This window comes from Chondrus crispus, genomic scaffold, assembly GCF_000350225.1.
Source record: "Chondrus crispus Stackhouse genomic scaffold, scaffold_144, whole genome shotgun sequence".
NCBI lineage: Eukaryota > Rhodophyta > Florideophyceae > Gigartinales > Gigartinaceae > Chondrus > Chondrus crispus.
The window spans coordinates 136,568-149,176 of record NW_005179012.1 but is presented as its reverse complement, the minus strand read 5'-3'; the positions used below and the strand labels follow the sequence as shown (position 1 = coordinate 149,176).

The 12,609-nt window shown below is 53.8% G+C and overlaps 3 protein-coding genes; all 3 read left to right on the top strand.

Moving 5' to 3' along the window:
- Nucleotides 1-2,738: 2,738 nt before the first annotated feature.
- Nucleotides 2,739-2,998, top strand: CHC_T00009037001 (hypothetical protein). XM_005713660.1 is given in 2 exon segments: nucleotides 2,739-2,924; nucleotides 2,925-2,998. The coding sequence occupies 1 exon segment, from the start codon at nucleotides 2,739-2,741 to the stop codon at nucleotides 2,922-2,924; it is 186 nt and encodes a 61-aa protein (XP_005713717.1). The 3' UTR covers nucleotides 2,925-2,998.
- A 3,391-nt stretch (nucleotides 2,999-6,389) lies between these two features.
- Nucleotides 6,390-6,649, top strand: CHC_T00008674001 (hypothetical protein). XM_005713659.1 is given in 2 exon segments: nucleotides 6,390-6,575; nucleotides 6,576-6,649. 1 exon segment carries the CDS (start codon nucleotides 6,390-6,392, stop codon nucleotides 6,573-6,575), a length of 186 nt encoding a protein of 61 aa, XP_005713716.1. The 3' UTR covers nucleotides 6,576-6,649.
- A 3,396-nt stretch (nucleotides 6,650-10,045) lies between these two features.
- CHC_T00009297001 (hypothetical protein) lies at nucleotides 10,046-10,305 on the top strand. XM_005713658.1 is given in 2 exon segments: nucleotides 10,046-10,231; nucleotides 10,232-10,305. The coding sequence occupies 1 exon segment, from the start codon at nucleotides 10,046-10,048 to the stop codon at nucleotides 10,229-10,231; it is 186 nt and encodes a 61-aa protein (XP_005713715.1). The 3' UTR covers nucleotides 10,232-10,305.
- Nucleotides 10,306-12,609: the final 2,304 nt, after the last annotated feature.

Below are 12,609 nucleotides of genomic sequence, written 5' to 3'. Positions count from 1 at the left end.
CGAAGTCCGCGACAGGAAGTAGCGGGACCAGCGAAATGCGTGGAATCAGGGAGGCGGAATGCAAATCGATCGTATGCATTTAATTGGTTGGATCTGTCCCGTATGGCGCCCAGTGACGTCATTTGTCGAGGGGTTTCGGACCCTGGAAACCGGGATCGGCAGCGGAAGACACCCGGAATCTGGAATCGATGAACATGCCTCCAGACGTCCGGCTGAAAACACGTTTCACACTTACTGACAAATGCAGACACGCACCGAGGGCCCTTCCAGGCAGAAATAATGCTTGAATCACGATCTCACCTGCGCTCATGCGCTCATGCGCACGTCAGATCATCCACTCACTGTCTGTCTCTCCTACGATAAATGTCGACTCTCACTTCCACCCTCAGACAAATGCACCTCTGTAAATGTCGACTCTCACTTCCACCCTCAGACAAATGCACCTCTGTGCATCACATCAACAACCGCACCGACCGCACCGACCGCACCGACCGCACCGACCGCACCGACCGCACCGACCGCACCGACCGCACCGACCGCACCGACCGCACCGATCGCACCGATCGCACAGACCGCACAGACCCCTCCGACACGAATACGAGTCCTCTCTTTTGAAAGGTAAGTCTCGCTCTGGCGTCCCGGCGACCGCACCAAAGAACAGGTAAGTCTCGCTCTGGCGTCCCGGCGACCGCACCAAAGAACATATGTGAAATGGGCGGCCTCCTTGCCTGCGAGACTTACCGCAACAGCGCTTGAGAGAGATGCTGTTGCTAACGCGAGTCACCGCTTGTTTTTTCGGCGCTTCTCGTTCTTTCTGTTTGTCTTTCTTTCCTATTTACACGACGCACTGGCACTGTTTCTTCTTTTTTTGCCGTGCAGGCGACGGACTGGCACCCAGACGTTTTGCTCACGTTCCAGGACGTCCATCTTGGCCTTCTGGGTCAAGCACGCCAGAGGTACGGTTTACACGCAGACATATAGGCAGAAGAAAGAGCGATCTGAAAATGCGGTTTGGTTTTGGTTTTCTTCTTTGTCTTCTTCTTTATGCGCGCAGGTGAATGTTATCTTAAAGAACTGGGTTTAGATTTCACATGTACGGTACAGTGTAGTAAGATTCTTTATTGGTAAGAATAGATGTGTTAAACGTTTCAAACGTTTCGTTCGCACGAAAAGGTTTGCCAGCAAAGGAAGAAGGGTAGAGTCTGCAAGCGAGGAAAATTGCAAAACACAGAGGCGGAAGCAAAAGGTTACCGAGAATGACACACGATAACAACTGGCTGTTGTGCTGATTGCGTGAAGAGTGGCGGCTGTCGGCGCGACATACTTAACGTTTGGGGTGGTACGGACGGGCGAATGGTATCTGCGGTTTTGATACTTGTTTCTTGCCAGTCACACGCCTCCCGTACCTCGCATTAACCCCGCCCCCGTTTTGGCTCTCGACGGCGCCGTCCCCTTGTGCCGCGCCCGTTGTCCACCAACCCCTTCTGCCTCCTCGACCCCCTCCCTACTGCCGTCGTCTCACTCACACCATCGTCGTCTACGGCCCTCTGTTCTCCCTCTTCTGCATGCTCTCTCCCTTATACGCCCTCCGTCGCCGCCCTCCGTCGCCGCAGCACAGTCCCCTTCCCACCTCTCAGTTACGCTTTCATCGCTTTCGTTGAATACCCCTACGCCCTCCGTCGCCGCAGCACAGTCCCCTTCCGACCTCCCCTTCCGACCTCCCCTTCCGACCTCCCCTTCCGACCTCTCTGTGACGCTGTCATCGCTTTCATTGAACACCCCCCAATGTCCCCAATGTCCACGCGCCCCTTCCCCTTCCAACCGCAAGTGGCGAGCAAACATCCTCGAGTGCTTCCATACAGTCCCCATTCCCTCCCATCTCCTCAGTCGACGAGTATGCAATGATTTCCAGCGCCCAGCATCCCCAGTTTTGTCCCTCAATTCACCCCGTCGGAAGAACATGCTTCGCATATGACCTTTCTCACAAGCCCCACATCATGGTCACCGCTCACAATTAAATTGATTCCAATACCCTACAACCTAACCCCCCAATTTCTCCAGTTAACGTTCCGCATCGCCCACATCCTGCCCAACCCGCCCAACCCGTGCTGGAAACCGGGATCGGGAGCGCAACACACCCGGAATGTGGAATCGATAAACATACCTCCAGACTCCCGGCCGACAGACTCCCGGCCGAAACACCTTTCACACTTAAAAAATGTAGACACGCACTGGCGCACCGACCCGGCCGAAACACCTTTCACACTTAAAAAATGTAGACACGCACTGGCGCACCGACGCTCCGGCGCACCGACGCTCCTCTCCCGGCAGCGGCGGAGAGCGCGGAGAGCGCGGAAAGATTGGAGATGGTAGGGACAGTAGGGATGGTGGGAGATTACAGAGAATGGGAATTCATGGGAGAGGGCCAAAATGTCGGCAAAAATATGTCGTAAGTGCACGTACCCAGGGCGCGTGTTCTCGACGTGGACACGTTTCACACCCGGATCTCGAACACCTGACGCGGTGGAGATTGCATCACAGCCATGTACTGTGCTGTGCGAGTGTGGAGGTGAAGGTACCTACTTTTAAAAAAGTAATGTTTAACCAAAGTGCACAATGGTGCGGTGAGCGATGATCGCTCACACGCAGAAGCGAGTTTTTTACTTGTTCAATTCACTGTAACATGCAAGCCGCGGACAACCTTCAAATTATAGAAGCAATGTTGATTGCGAGGACAAATGCATACCTTTAAATACCGTTGGTATCCACACTGTGTCGCCGCAGAGTCCGCTGTTTGGGAGAGAGGAGTTCGTGGCAGAGTGGACAACCGGTTACTGGTGGTGCAGTTGACACTCTGCGCCTGCGAGGCCCTGGGTTCGATTCCCGCCCGGTGCCCAACTTGGTTGCGTGCCCAAGTTGGTTGAGCCACTTGGGCACCCAACCAAGTTGGCCCGGGCAAAATTCGTAGCTTACCTAGTTACTTAGTTACTTTCTTTTTTTACTTTCTTCCTACTTTCTTCCTATTTTCTTCCTACTTCTTTCTGCTTTCTTTCTTTCTGTTCTCTTTCTGTTCTCTTTCTGTTCTCTTTCTGTTCTCTTTCTGTTCTCTTTCTGTTCTCTTTCTGTTCTCTTTCTGTTCTCTTTCTGCTTTCTTTCTATTGCCTTTTTATTGTATTTGTATTGTATTTGTATTGTTCCTCCTCTCCTCACCAACCTCGTCTTGTCTATGTTCATCTACTTGTTCGTCTCCGTTTCGATCGAGTTCAAACGCGCACGGGTCTTAGCGACAAACACTTTTCTCTCTCCTCTCGCTAAACATATTCCTTTTACACATTACGCAATCCAAATACTCTACAACTAAGCCTTTCGCCCTTCCAACGTCTTCCCGCTGCCGTCCCCCTCCCCAAATCCATCATCCCGCACACTGCCTCTTGCTCACGAGACCTCCCTCACCCGCTACGCTCCCTACTGCCTGCCATCTCGGCTTCCCGGCCCGCACAGCAGCCCGAGGCGGTAGCGATGACGTCCCCACGTCCCCACGTTAACACGTTCCCCACGTCCCCACGTCCCCACGTCCCCACGTTAACACGTTCCCCACATTCCCCACGTTCCCCACGTCCCCACGTCCCCACGTTTTTACCCTCCCCCGTAGTACACAGCCCAAAATGTGGCGTTCCGAAGTCCGCGACAGGAAGTAGCGGGACCAGCGAAATGCGTGGAATCAGGGAGGCGGAATGCAAATCGATCGTATGCATTTAATTGGTTGGATCTGTCCCGTATGGCGCCCAGTGACGTCATTTGTCGAGGGGTTTCGGACCCTGGAAACCGGGATCGGCAGCGGAAGACACCCGGAATCTGGAATCGATGAACATGCCTCCAGACGTCCGGCTGAAAACACGTTTCATCACGATCTCACCTGCGCTCATGCGCTCATGCGCACGTCAGATCATCCACTCACTGTCTGTCTCTCCTACGATACGCTCATGCGCTCATGCGCACGTCAGATCATCCACTCACTGTCTGTCTCTCCTACCATAAATGTCGAACAAACACATGTGATGCACCGGACTGTGCGCCTCCCTTTCCCTTCCCGACATGCACCTTAACCGACCGCACCGACCGCACCGACCGCACCGACCGCACCGACCGCACCGACCGCACCGACCGCACCGACCGCACCGACCGCACCGACCGCACCGACCGCACAGACCCCTCCGACACAACTGCTTCAACCTCGGCTTCAATTCTGTTTGGGCCGTGGTTCACGAATACGAGTCCTCTCTTTTGAAAGGTAAGTCTCGCTCTGGCGTCCCGGCGACCGCACCAAAGAACATATGTGAAATGGGCGGCCTCCTTGCCTGCGAGACTTACCGCAACAGCGCTTGAGAGAGATGCTGTTGCTAACGCGAGTCACCGCTTGTTTTTTCGGCGCTTCTCGTTCTTTCTGTTTGTCTTTCTTTCCTATTTACACGACGCACTGGCACTGTTTCTTCTTTTTTTGCCGTGCAGGCGACGGACTGGCACCCAGACGTTTTGCTCACGTTCCAGGACGTCCATCTTGGCCTTCTGGGTCAAGCACGCCAGAGGTACGGTTTACACGCAGACATATAGGCAGAAGAAAGAGCGATCTGAAAATGCGGTTTGGTTTTGGTTTTCTTCTTTGTCTTCTTCTTTATGCGCGCAGGTGAATGTTATCTTAAAGAACTGGGTTTAGATTTCACATGTACGGTACAGTGTAGTAAGATTCTTTATTGGTAAGAATAGATGTGTTAAACGTTTCAAACGTTTCGTTCGCACGAAAAGGTTTGCCAGCAAAGGAAGAAGGGTAGAGTCTGCAAGCGAGGAAAATTGCAAAACACAGAGGCGGAAGCAAAAGGTTACCGAGAATGACACACGATAACAACTGGCTGTTGTGCTGATTGCGTGAAGAGTGGCGGCTGTCGGCGCGACATACTTAACGTTTGGGGTGGTACGGACGGGCGAATGGTATCTGCGGTTTTGATACTTGTTTCTTGCCAGTCACACGCCTCCCGTACCTCGCATTAACCCCGCCCCCGTTTTGGCTCTCGACGGCGCCGTCCCCTTGTGCCGCGCCCGTTGTCCACCAACCCCTTCTGCCTCCTCGACCCCCTCCCTACTGCCGTCGTCTCATGCCAATTGTCCGGCACTCACACCATCGTCGTCTACGGCCCTCTGTTCTCCCTCTTCTGCATGCTCTCTCCCTTATACGCCCTCCGTCGCTTCCCACCTCTCAGTTACGCTTTCATCGCTTTCGTTGAATACCCCCGCTCTCTACCTAATACGCCCTCCGTCGCCGCAGCACAGTCCCCTTCCGACCTCCCCTTCCGACCTCCCCTTCCGACCTCCCCTTCCGACCTCCCCTTCCGACCTCTCTGTGACGCTGTCATCGCTTTCATTGAACACCCCCCAATGTCCCCAATGTCCACGCGCCCCTTCCCCTTCCAACCGCAAGTGGCGAGCAAACATCCTCGAGTGCTTCCATACAGTCCCCATTCCCTCCCATCTCCTCAGTCGACGAGTATGCAATGATTTCCAGCGCCCAGCATCCCCAGTTTTGTCCCTCAATTCACCCCGTCGGAAGAACATGCTTCGCATATGACCTTTCTCACAAGCCCCACATCATGGTCATGGTCACCGCTCACAATTAAATTGATTCCAATACCCTACAACCTAACCCCCCAATTTCTCCAGTTAAGCCCCACATCATGGTCACCGCTCACAATTAAATTGATTCCAATACCCTACAACCTAACCCCCCAATTTCTCCAGTTAACGTTCCGCATCGCCCACATCCTGCCCAACCCGCCCAACCCGTGCTGGAAACCGGGATCGGGAGCGCAACACACCCGGAATGTGGAATCCTCTCCCGGCAGCGGCGGAGAGCGCGGAGAGCGCGGAGAGCGCCGAGAGCGCGGAGAGCGCACTGGCGCACCGACGCTCCTCTCCCGGCAGCGGCGGAGAGCGCGGAGAGCGCGGAGAGCGTGGAAAGATTGGAGATGGTAGGGACAGTAGGGATGGTGGGAGATTACAGAGAATGGGAATTCATGGGAGAGGGCCAAAATGTCGGCAAAAATATGTCGTAAGTGCACGTACCCAGGGCGCGTGTTCTCGACGTGGACACGTTTCACACCCGGATCTCGAACACCTGACGCGGTGGAGATTGCATCACAGCCATGTACTGTACTGTGCGAGTGTGGAGGTGAAGGTACCTACTTTTAAAAAAGTAATGTTTAACCAAAGTGCACAATGGTGCGGTGAGCGATGATCGCTCACACGCAGAAGCGAGTTTTTTACTTGTTCAATTCACTGTAACATGCAAGCCGCGGACAACCTTCAAATTATAGAAGCAATGTTGATTGCGAGGACAAATGCATACCTTTAAATACCGTTGGTATCCACACTGTGTCGCCGCAGAGTCCGCTGTTTGGGAGAGAGGAGTTCGTGGCAGAGTGGACAACCGGTTACTGGTGGTGCAGTTGACACTCTGCGCCTGCGAGGCCCTGGGTTCGATTCCCGCCCGGTGCCCAACTTGGTTGCGTGCCCAAGTTGGTTGAGCCACTTGGGCACCCAACCAAGTTGGCCCGGGCAAAATTCGTAGCTTACCTAGTTACTTAGTTACTTTCTTTTTTTTACTTTCTTCCTACTTTCTTCCTATTTTCTTCCTACTTCTTTCTGCTTTCTTTCTTTCTGTTCTCTTTCTGTTCTCTTTCTGTTCTCTTTCTGTTCTCTTTCTGTTCTCTTTCTGTTCTCTTTCTGCTTTCTTTCTATTGCCTTTTTATTGTATTTGTATTGTATTTGTATTGTTCCTCCTCTCCTCACCAACCTCGTCTTGTCTATGTTCATCTACTTGTTCGTCTCCGTTTCGATCGAGTTCAAACGCGCACGGGTCTTAGCGACAAACACTTTTCTCTCTCCTCTCGCTAAACATATTCCTTTTACACATTACGCAATCCAAATACTCTACAACTAAGCCTTTCGCCCTTCCAACGTCTTCCCGCTGCCGTCCCCCCTCCCCAAATCCATCATCCCGCACACTGCCTCTTGCTCACGAGACCTCCCTCACCCGCTACGCTCCCTACTGCCTGCCATCTCGGCTTCCCGGCCCGCACAGCAGCCCGAGGCGGTAGCGATGACGTCCCCACGTCCCCACGTTAACACGTTCCCCACGTCCCCACGTCCCCACGTTAACACGTCCCCACGTCCCCACGTTAACACGTTCCCCACATTCCCCACGTTCCCCACGTCCCCACGTCCCCACGTTCAAAATGTGGCGTTCCGAAGTCCGCGACAGGAAGTAGCGGGACCAGCGAAATGCGTGGAATCAGGGAGGCGGAATGCAAATCGATCGTATGCATTTAATTGGTTGGATCTGTCCCGTATGGCGCCCAGTGACGTCATTTGTCGAGGGGTTTCGGACCCTGGAAACCGGGATCGGCAGCGGAAGACACCCGGAATCTGGAATCGATGAACATGCCTCCAGACGTCCGGCTGAAAACACGTTTCACACTTACTGACAAATGCAGACACGCACCGAGGGCCCTTCCAGGCAGAAATAATGCTTGAATCACGATCTCACCTGCGCTCATGCGCTCATGCGCACGTCAGATCATCCACAAATGCACCTCTGTGCATCACATCAACAGAACAAACACATGTGATGCACCGGACTGTGCGCCTCCCTTTCCCTTCCCGACATGCACCTTAACCGACCGCACCGACCGCACCGACCGCACCGACCGCACCGACCGCACCGACCGCACCGACCGCACCGACCGCACCGACCGCACCGACCGCACCGACCGCACCGACCGCACCGATCGCACCGACCGCACAGACCCCTCCGACACAACTGCTTCAACCTCGGCTTCAATTCTGTTTGGGCCGTGGTTCACGAATACGAGTCCTCTCTTTTGAAAGGTAAGTCTCGCTCTGGCGTCCCGGCGACCGCACCAAAGAACATATGTGAAATGGGCGGCCTCCTTGCCTGCGAGACTTACCGCAACAGCGCTTGAGAGAGATTCTGTTGCTAACGCGAGTCACCGCTTGTTTTTTCGGCGCTTCTCGTTCTTTCTGTTTGTCTTTCTTTCCTATTTACACGACGCACTGGCACTGTTTCTTCTTTTTTTGCCGTGCAGGCGACGGACTGGCACCCAGACGTTTTGCTCACGTTCCAGGACGTCCATCTTGGCCTTCTGGGTCAAGCACGCCAGAGGTACGGTTTACACGCAGACATATAGGCAGAAGAAAGAGCGATCTGAAAATGCGGTTTGGTTTTGGTTTTCTTCTTTGTCTTCTTCTTTATGCGCGCAGGTGAATGTTATCGTAAAGAACTGGGTTTAGATTTCACATGTACGGTACAGTGTAGTAAGATTCTTTATTGGTAAGAATAGATGTGTTAAACGTTTCAAACGTTTCGTTCGCACGAAAAGGTTTGCCAGCAAAGGAAGAAGGGTAGAGTCTGCAAGCGAGGAAAATTGCAAAACACAGAGGCGGAAGCAAAAGGTTACCGAGAATGACACACGATAACAACTGGCTGTTGTGCTGATTGCGTGAAGAGTGGCGGCTGTCGGCGCGACATACTTAACGTTTGGGGTGGTACGGACGGGCGAATGGTATCTGCGGTTTTGATACTTGTTTCTTGCCAGTCACACGCCTCCCGTACCTCGCATTAACCCCGCCCCCGTTTTGGCTCTCGACGGCGCCGTCCCCTTGTGCCGCGCCCGTTGTCCACCAACCCCTTCTGCCTCCTCGACCCCCTCCCTACTGCCGTCGTCTCATGCCAATTGTCCGGCACTCACACCATCGTCGTCTACGGCCCTCTGTTCTCCCTCTTCTGCATGCTCTCTCCCTTATACGCCCTCCGTCGCCGCAGCACAGTCCCCTTCCCACCTCTCAGTTACGCTTTCATCGCTTTCGTTGAATACCCCCGCTCTCTACCTAATACGCCCTCCGTCGCCGCAGCACAGTCCCCTTCCGACCTCCCCTTCCGACCTCCCCTTCCGACCTCCCCTTCCGACCTCTCTGTGACGCTGTCATCGCTTTCATCGCTTTCATTGAACACCCCCCAATGTCCCCAATGTCCACGCGCCCCTTCCCCTTCCAACCGCAAGTGGCGAGCAAACATCCTCGAGTGCTTCCATACAGTCCCCATTCCCTCCCATCTCCTCAGTCGACGAGTATGCAATGATTTCCAGCGCCCAGCATCCCCAGTTTTGTCCCTCAATTCACCCCGTCGGAAGAACATGCTTCGCATATGACCTTTCTCACAAGCCCCACATCATGGTCACCGCTCACAATTAAATTGATTCCAATACCCTACAACCTAACCCCCCAATTTCTCCAGTTAACGTTCCGCATCGCCCACATCCTGCCCAACCCGCCCAACCCGTGCTGGAAACCGGGATCGGGAGCGCAACACACCCGGAATGTGGAATCGATAAACATACCTCCAGACTCCCGGCCGAAACACCTTTCACACTTAAAAAATGTAGACACGCACTGGCGCACCGACGCTCCTCTCCCGGCAGCGGCGGAGAGCGCAGAGAGCGCGGAGAGCGCCGAGAGCGCCGAGAGCGCCGAGAGCGCCGAGAGCGCCGAGAGCGCCGAGAGCGCCGAGAGCGCGGAGAGCGTGGAGAGCGTGGAAAGATTGGAGATGGTAGGGACAGTAGGGATGGTGGGAGATTACAGAGAATGGGAATTCATGGGAGAGGGCCAAAATGTCGGCAAAAATATGTCGTAAGGGCACGTACCCAGGGCGCGTGTTCTCGACGTGGACACGTTTCACACCCGGATCTCGAACACCTGACGCGGTGGAGATTGCATCACAGCCATGTACTGTGCTGTGCGAGTGTGGAGGTGAAGGTACCTACTTTTAAAAAAGTAATGTTTAACCAAAGTGCACAATGGTGCGGTGAGCGATGATCGCTCACACGCAGAAGCGAGTTTTTTACTTGTTCAATTCACTGTAACATGCAAGCCGCGGACAACCTTCAAATTATAGAAGCAATGTTGATTGCGAGGACAAATGCATACCTTTAAATACCGTTGGTATCCACACTGTGTCGCCGCAGAGTCCGCTGTTTGGGAGAGAGGAGTTCGTGGCAGAGTGGACAACCGGTTGCTGGTGGTGCAGTTGACACTCTGCGCCTGCGAGGCCCTGGGTTCGATTCCCGCCCGGTGCCCAACTTGGTTGCGTGCCCAAGTTGGTTGAGCCACTTGGGCACCCAACCAAGTTGGCCCGGGCAAAATTCGTAGCTTACCTAGTTACTTAGTTACTTTCTTTTTTTACTTTCTTCCTACTTTCTTCCTATTTTCTTCCTACTTCTTTCTGCTTTCTTTCTTTCTGTTCTCTTTCTGTTCTCTTTCTGTTCTCTTTCTGTTCTCTTTCTGTTCTCTTTCTGTTCTCTTTCTGCTTTCTTTCTATTGCCTTTTTATTGTATTTGTATTGTATTTGTATTGTTCCTCCTCTCCTCACCAACCTCGTCTTGTCTATGTTCACCTACTTGTTCGTCTCCGTTTCGATCGAGTTCAAACGCGCACGGGTCTTAGCGACAAACACTTTTCTCTCTCCTCTCGCTAAACATATTCCTTTTACACATTACGCAATCCAAATACTCTACAACTAAGCCTTTCGCCCTTCCAACGTCTTCCCGCTGCCGTCCCCCCTCCCCAAATCCATCATCCCGCACACTGCCTCTTGCTCACGAGACCTCCCTCACCCGCTACGCTCCCTACTGCCTGCCATCTCGGCTTCCCGGCCCGCACAGCAGCCCGAGGCGGTAGCGATGACGTCCCCACGTCCCCACGTTAACACGTTCCCCACGTCCCCACGTCCCCACGTCCCCACGTTAACACGTTCCCCACATTCCCCACGTTCCCCACGTCCCCACGTCCCCACGTTTTTACCCTCCCCCGTAGTACACAGCCCAAAATGTGGCGTTCCGAAGTCCGCGACAGGAAGTAGCGGGACCAGCGAAATGCGTGGAATCAGGGAGGCGGAATGCAAATCGATCGTATGCATTTAATTGGTTGGATCTGTCCCGTATGGCGCCCAGTGACGTCATTTGTCGAGGGGTTTCGGACCCTGGAAACCGGGATCGGCAGCGGAAGACACCCGGAATCTGGAATCGATGAACATGCCTCCAGACGTCCGGCTGAAAACACGTTTCACACTTACTGACAAATGCAGACACGCACCGAGGGCCCTTCCAGGCAGAAATAATGCTTGAATCACGATCTCACCTGCGCTCATGCGCTCATGCGCACGTCAGATCATCCACTCACTGTCTGTCTCTCCTACGATAAATGTCGACTCTCACTTCCACCCTCAGACAAATGCACCTCTGTGCATCACATCAACAGAACAAACACATGTGATGCACCGGACTGTGCGCCTCCCTTTCCCTTCCCGACATGCACCTTAACCGACCGCACCGACCGCACCGACCGCACCGACCGCACCGACCGCACCGACCGCACCGACCGCACCGACCGCACAGACCCCTCCGACACAACTGCTTCAACCTCGGCTTCAATTCTGTTTGGGCCGTGGTTCACGAATACGAGTCCTCTCTTTTGAAAGGTAAGTCTCGCTCTGGCGTCCCGGCGACCGCACCAAAGAACATATGTGAAATGGGCGGCCTCCTTGCCTGCGAGACTTACCGCAACAGCGCTTGAGAGAGATGCTGTTGCTAACGCGAGTCACCGCTTGTTTTTTCGGCGCTTCTCGTTCTTTCTGTTTGTCTTTCTTTCCTATTTACACGACGCACTGGCACTGTTTCTTCTTTTTTTGCCGTGCAGGCGACGGACTGGCACCCAGACGTTTTGCTCACGTTCCAGGACGTCCATCTTGGCCTTCTGGGTCAAGCACGCCAGAGGTACGGTTTACACGCAGACATATAGGCAGAAGAAAGAGCGATCTGAAAATGCGGTTTGGTTTTGGTTTTCTTCTTTGTCTTCTTCTTTATGCGCGCAGGTGAATGTTATCTTAAAGAACTGGGTTTAGATTTCACATGTACGGTACAGTGTAGTAAGATTCTTTATTGGTAAGAATAGATGTGTTAAACGTTTCAAACGTTTCGTTCGCACGAAAAGGTTTGCCAGCAAAGGAAGAAGGGTAGAGTCTGCAAGCGAGGAAAATTGCAAAACACAGAGGCGGAAGCAAAAGGTTACCGAGAATGACACACGATAACAACTGGCTGTTGTGCTGATTGCGTGAAGAGTGGCGGCTGTCGGCGCGACATACTTAACGTTTGGGGTGGTACGGACGGGCGAATGGTATCTGCGGTTTTGATACTTGTTTCTTGCCAGTCACACGCCTCCCGTACCTCGCATTAACCCCGCCCCCGTTTTGGCTCTCGACGGCGCCGTCCCCTTGTGCCGCGCCCGTTGTCCACCAACCCCTTCTGCCTCCTCGACCCCCTCCCTACTGCCGTCGTCTCATGCCAATTGTCCGGCACTCACACCATCGTCGTCTACGGCCCTCTGTTCTCCCTCTTCTGCATGCTCTCTCCCTTATACGCCCTCCGTCGCCGCAGCACAGTCCCCTTCCCACCTCTCAGTTACGCTTTCATCGCTTTCCTTTCCAGC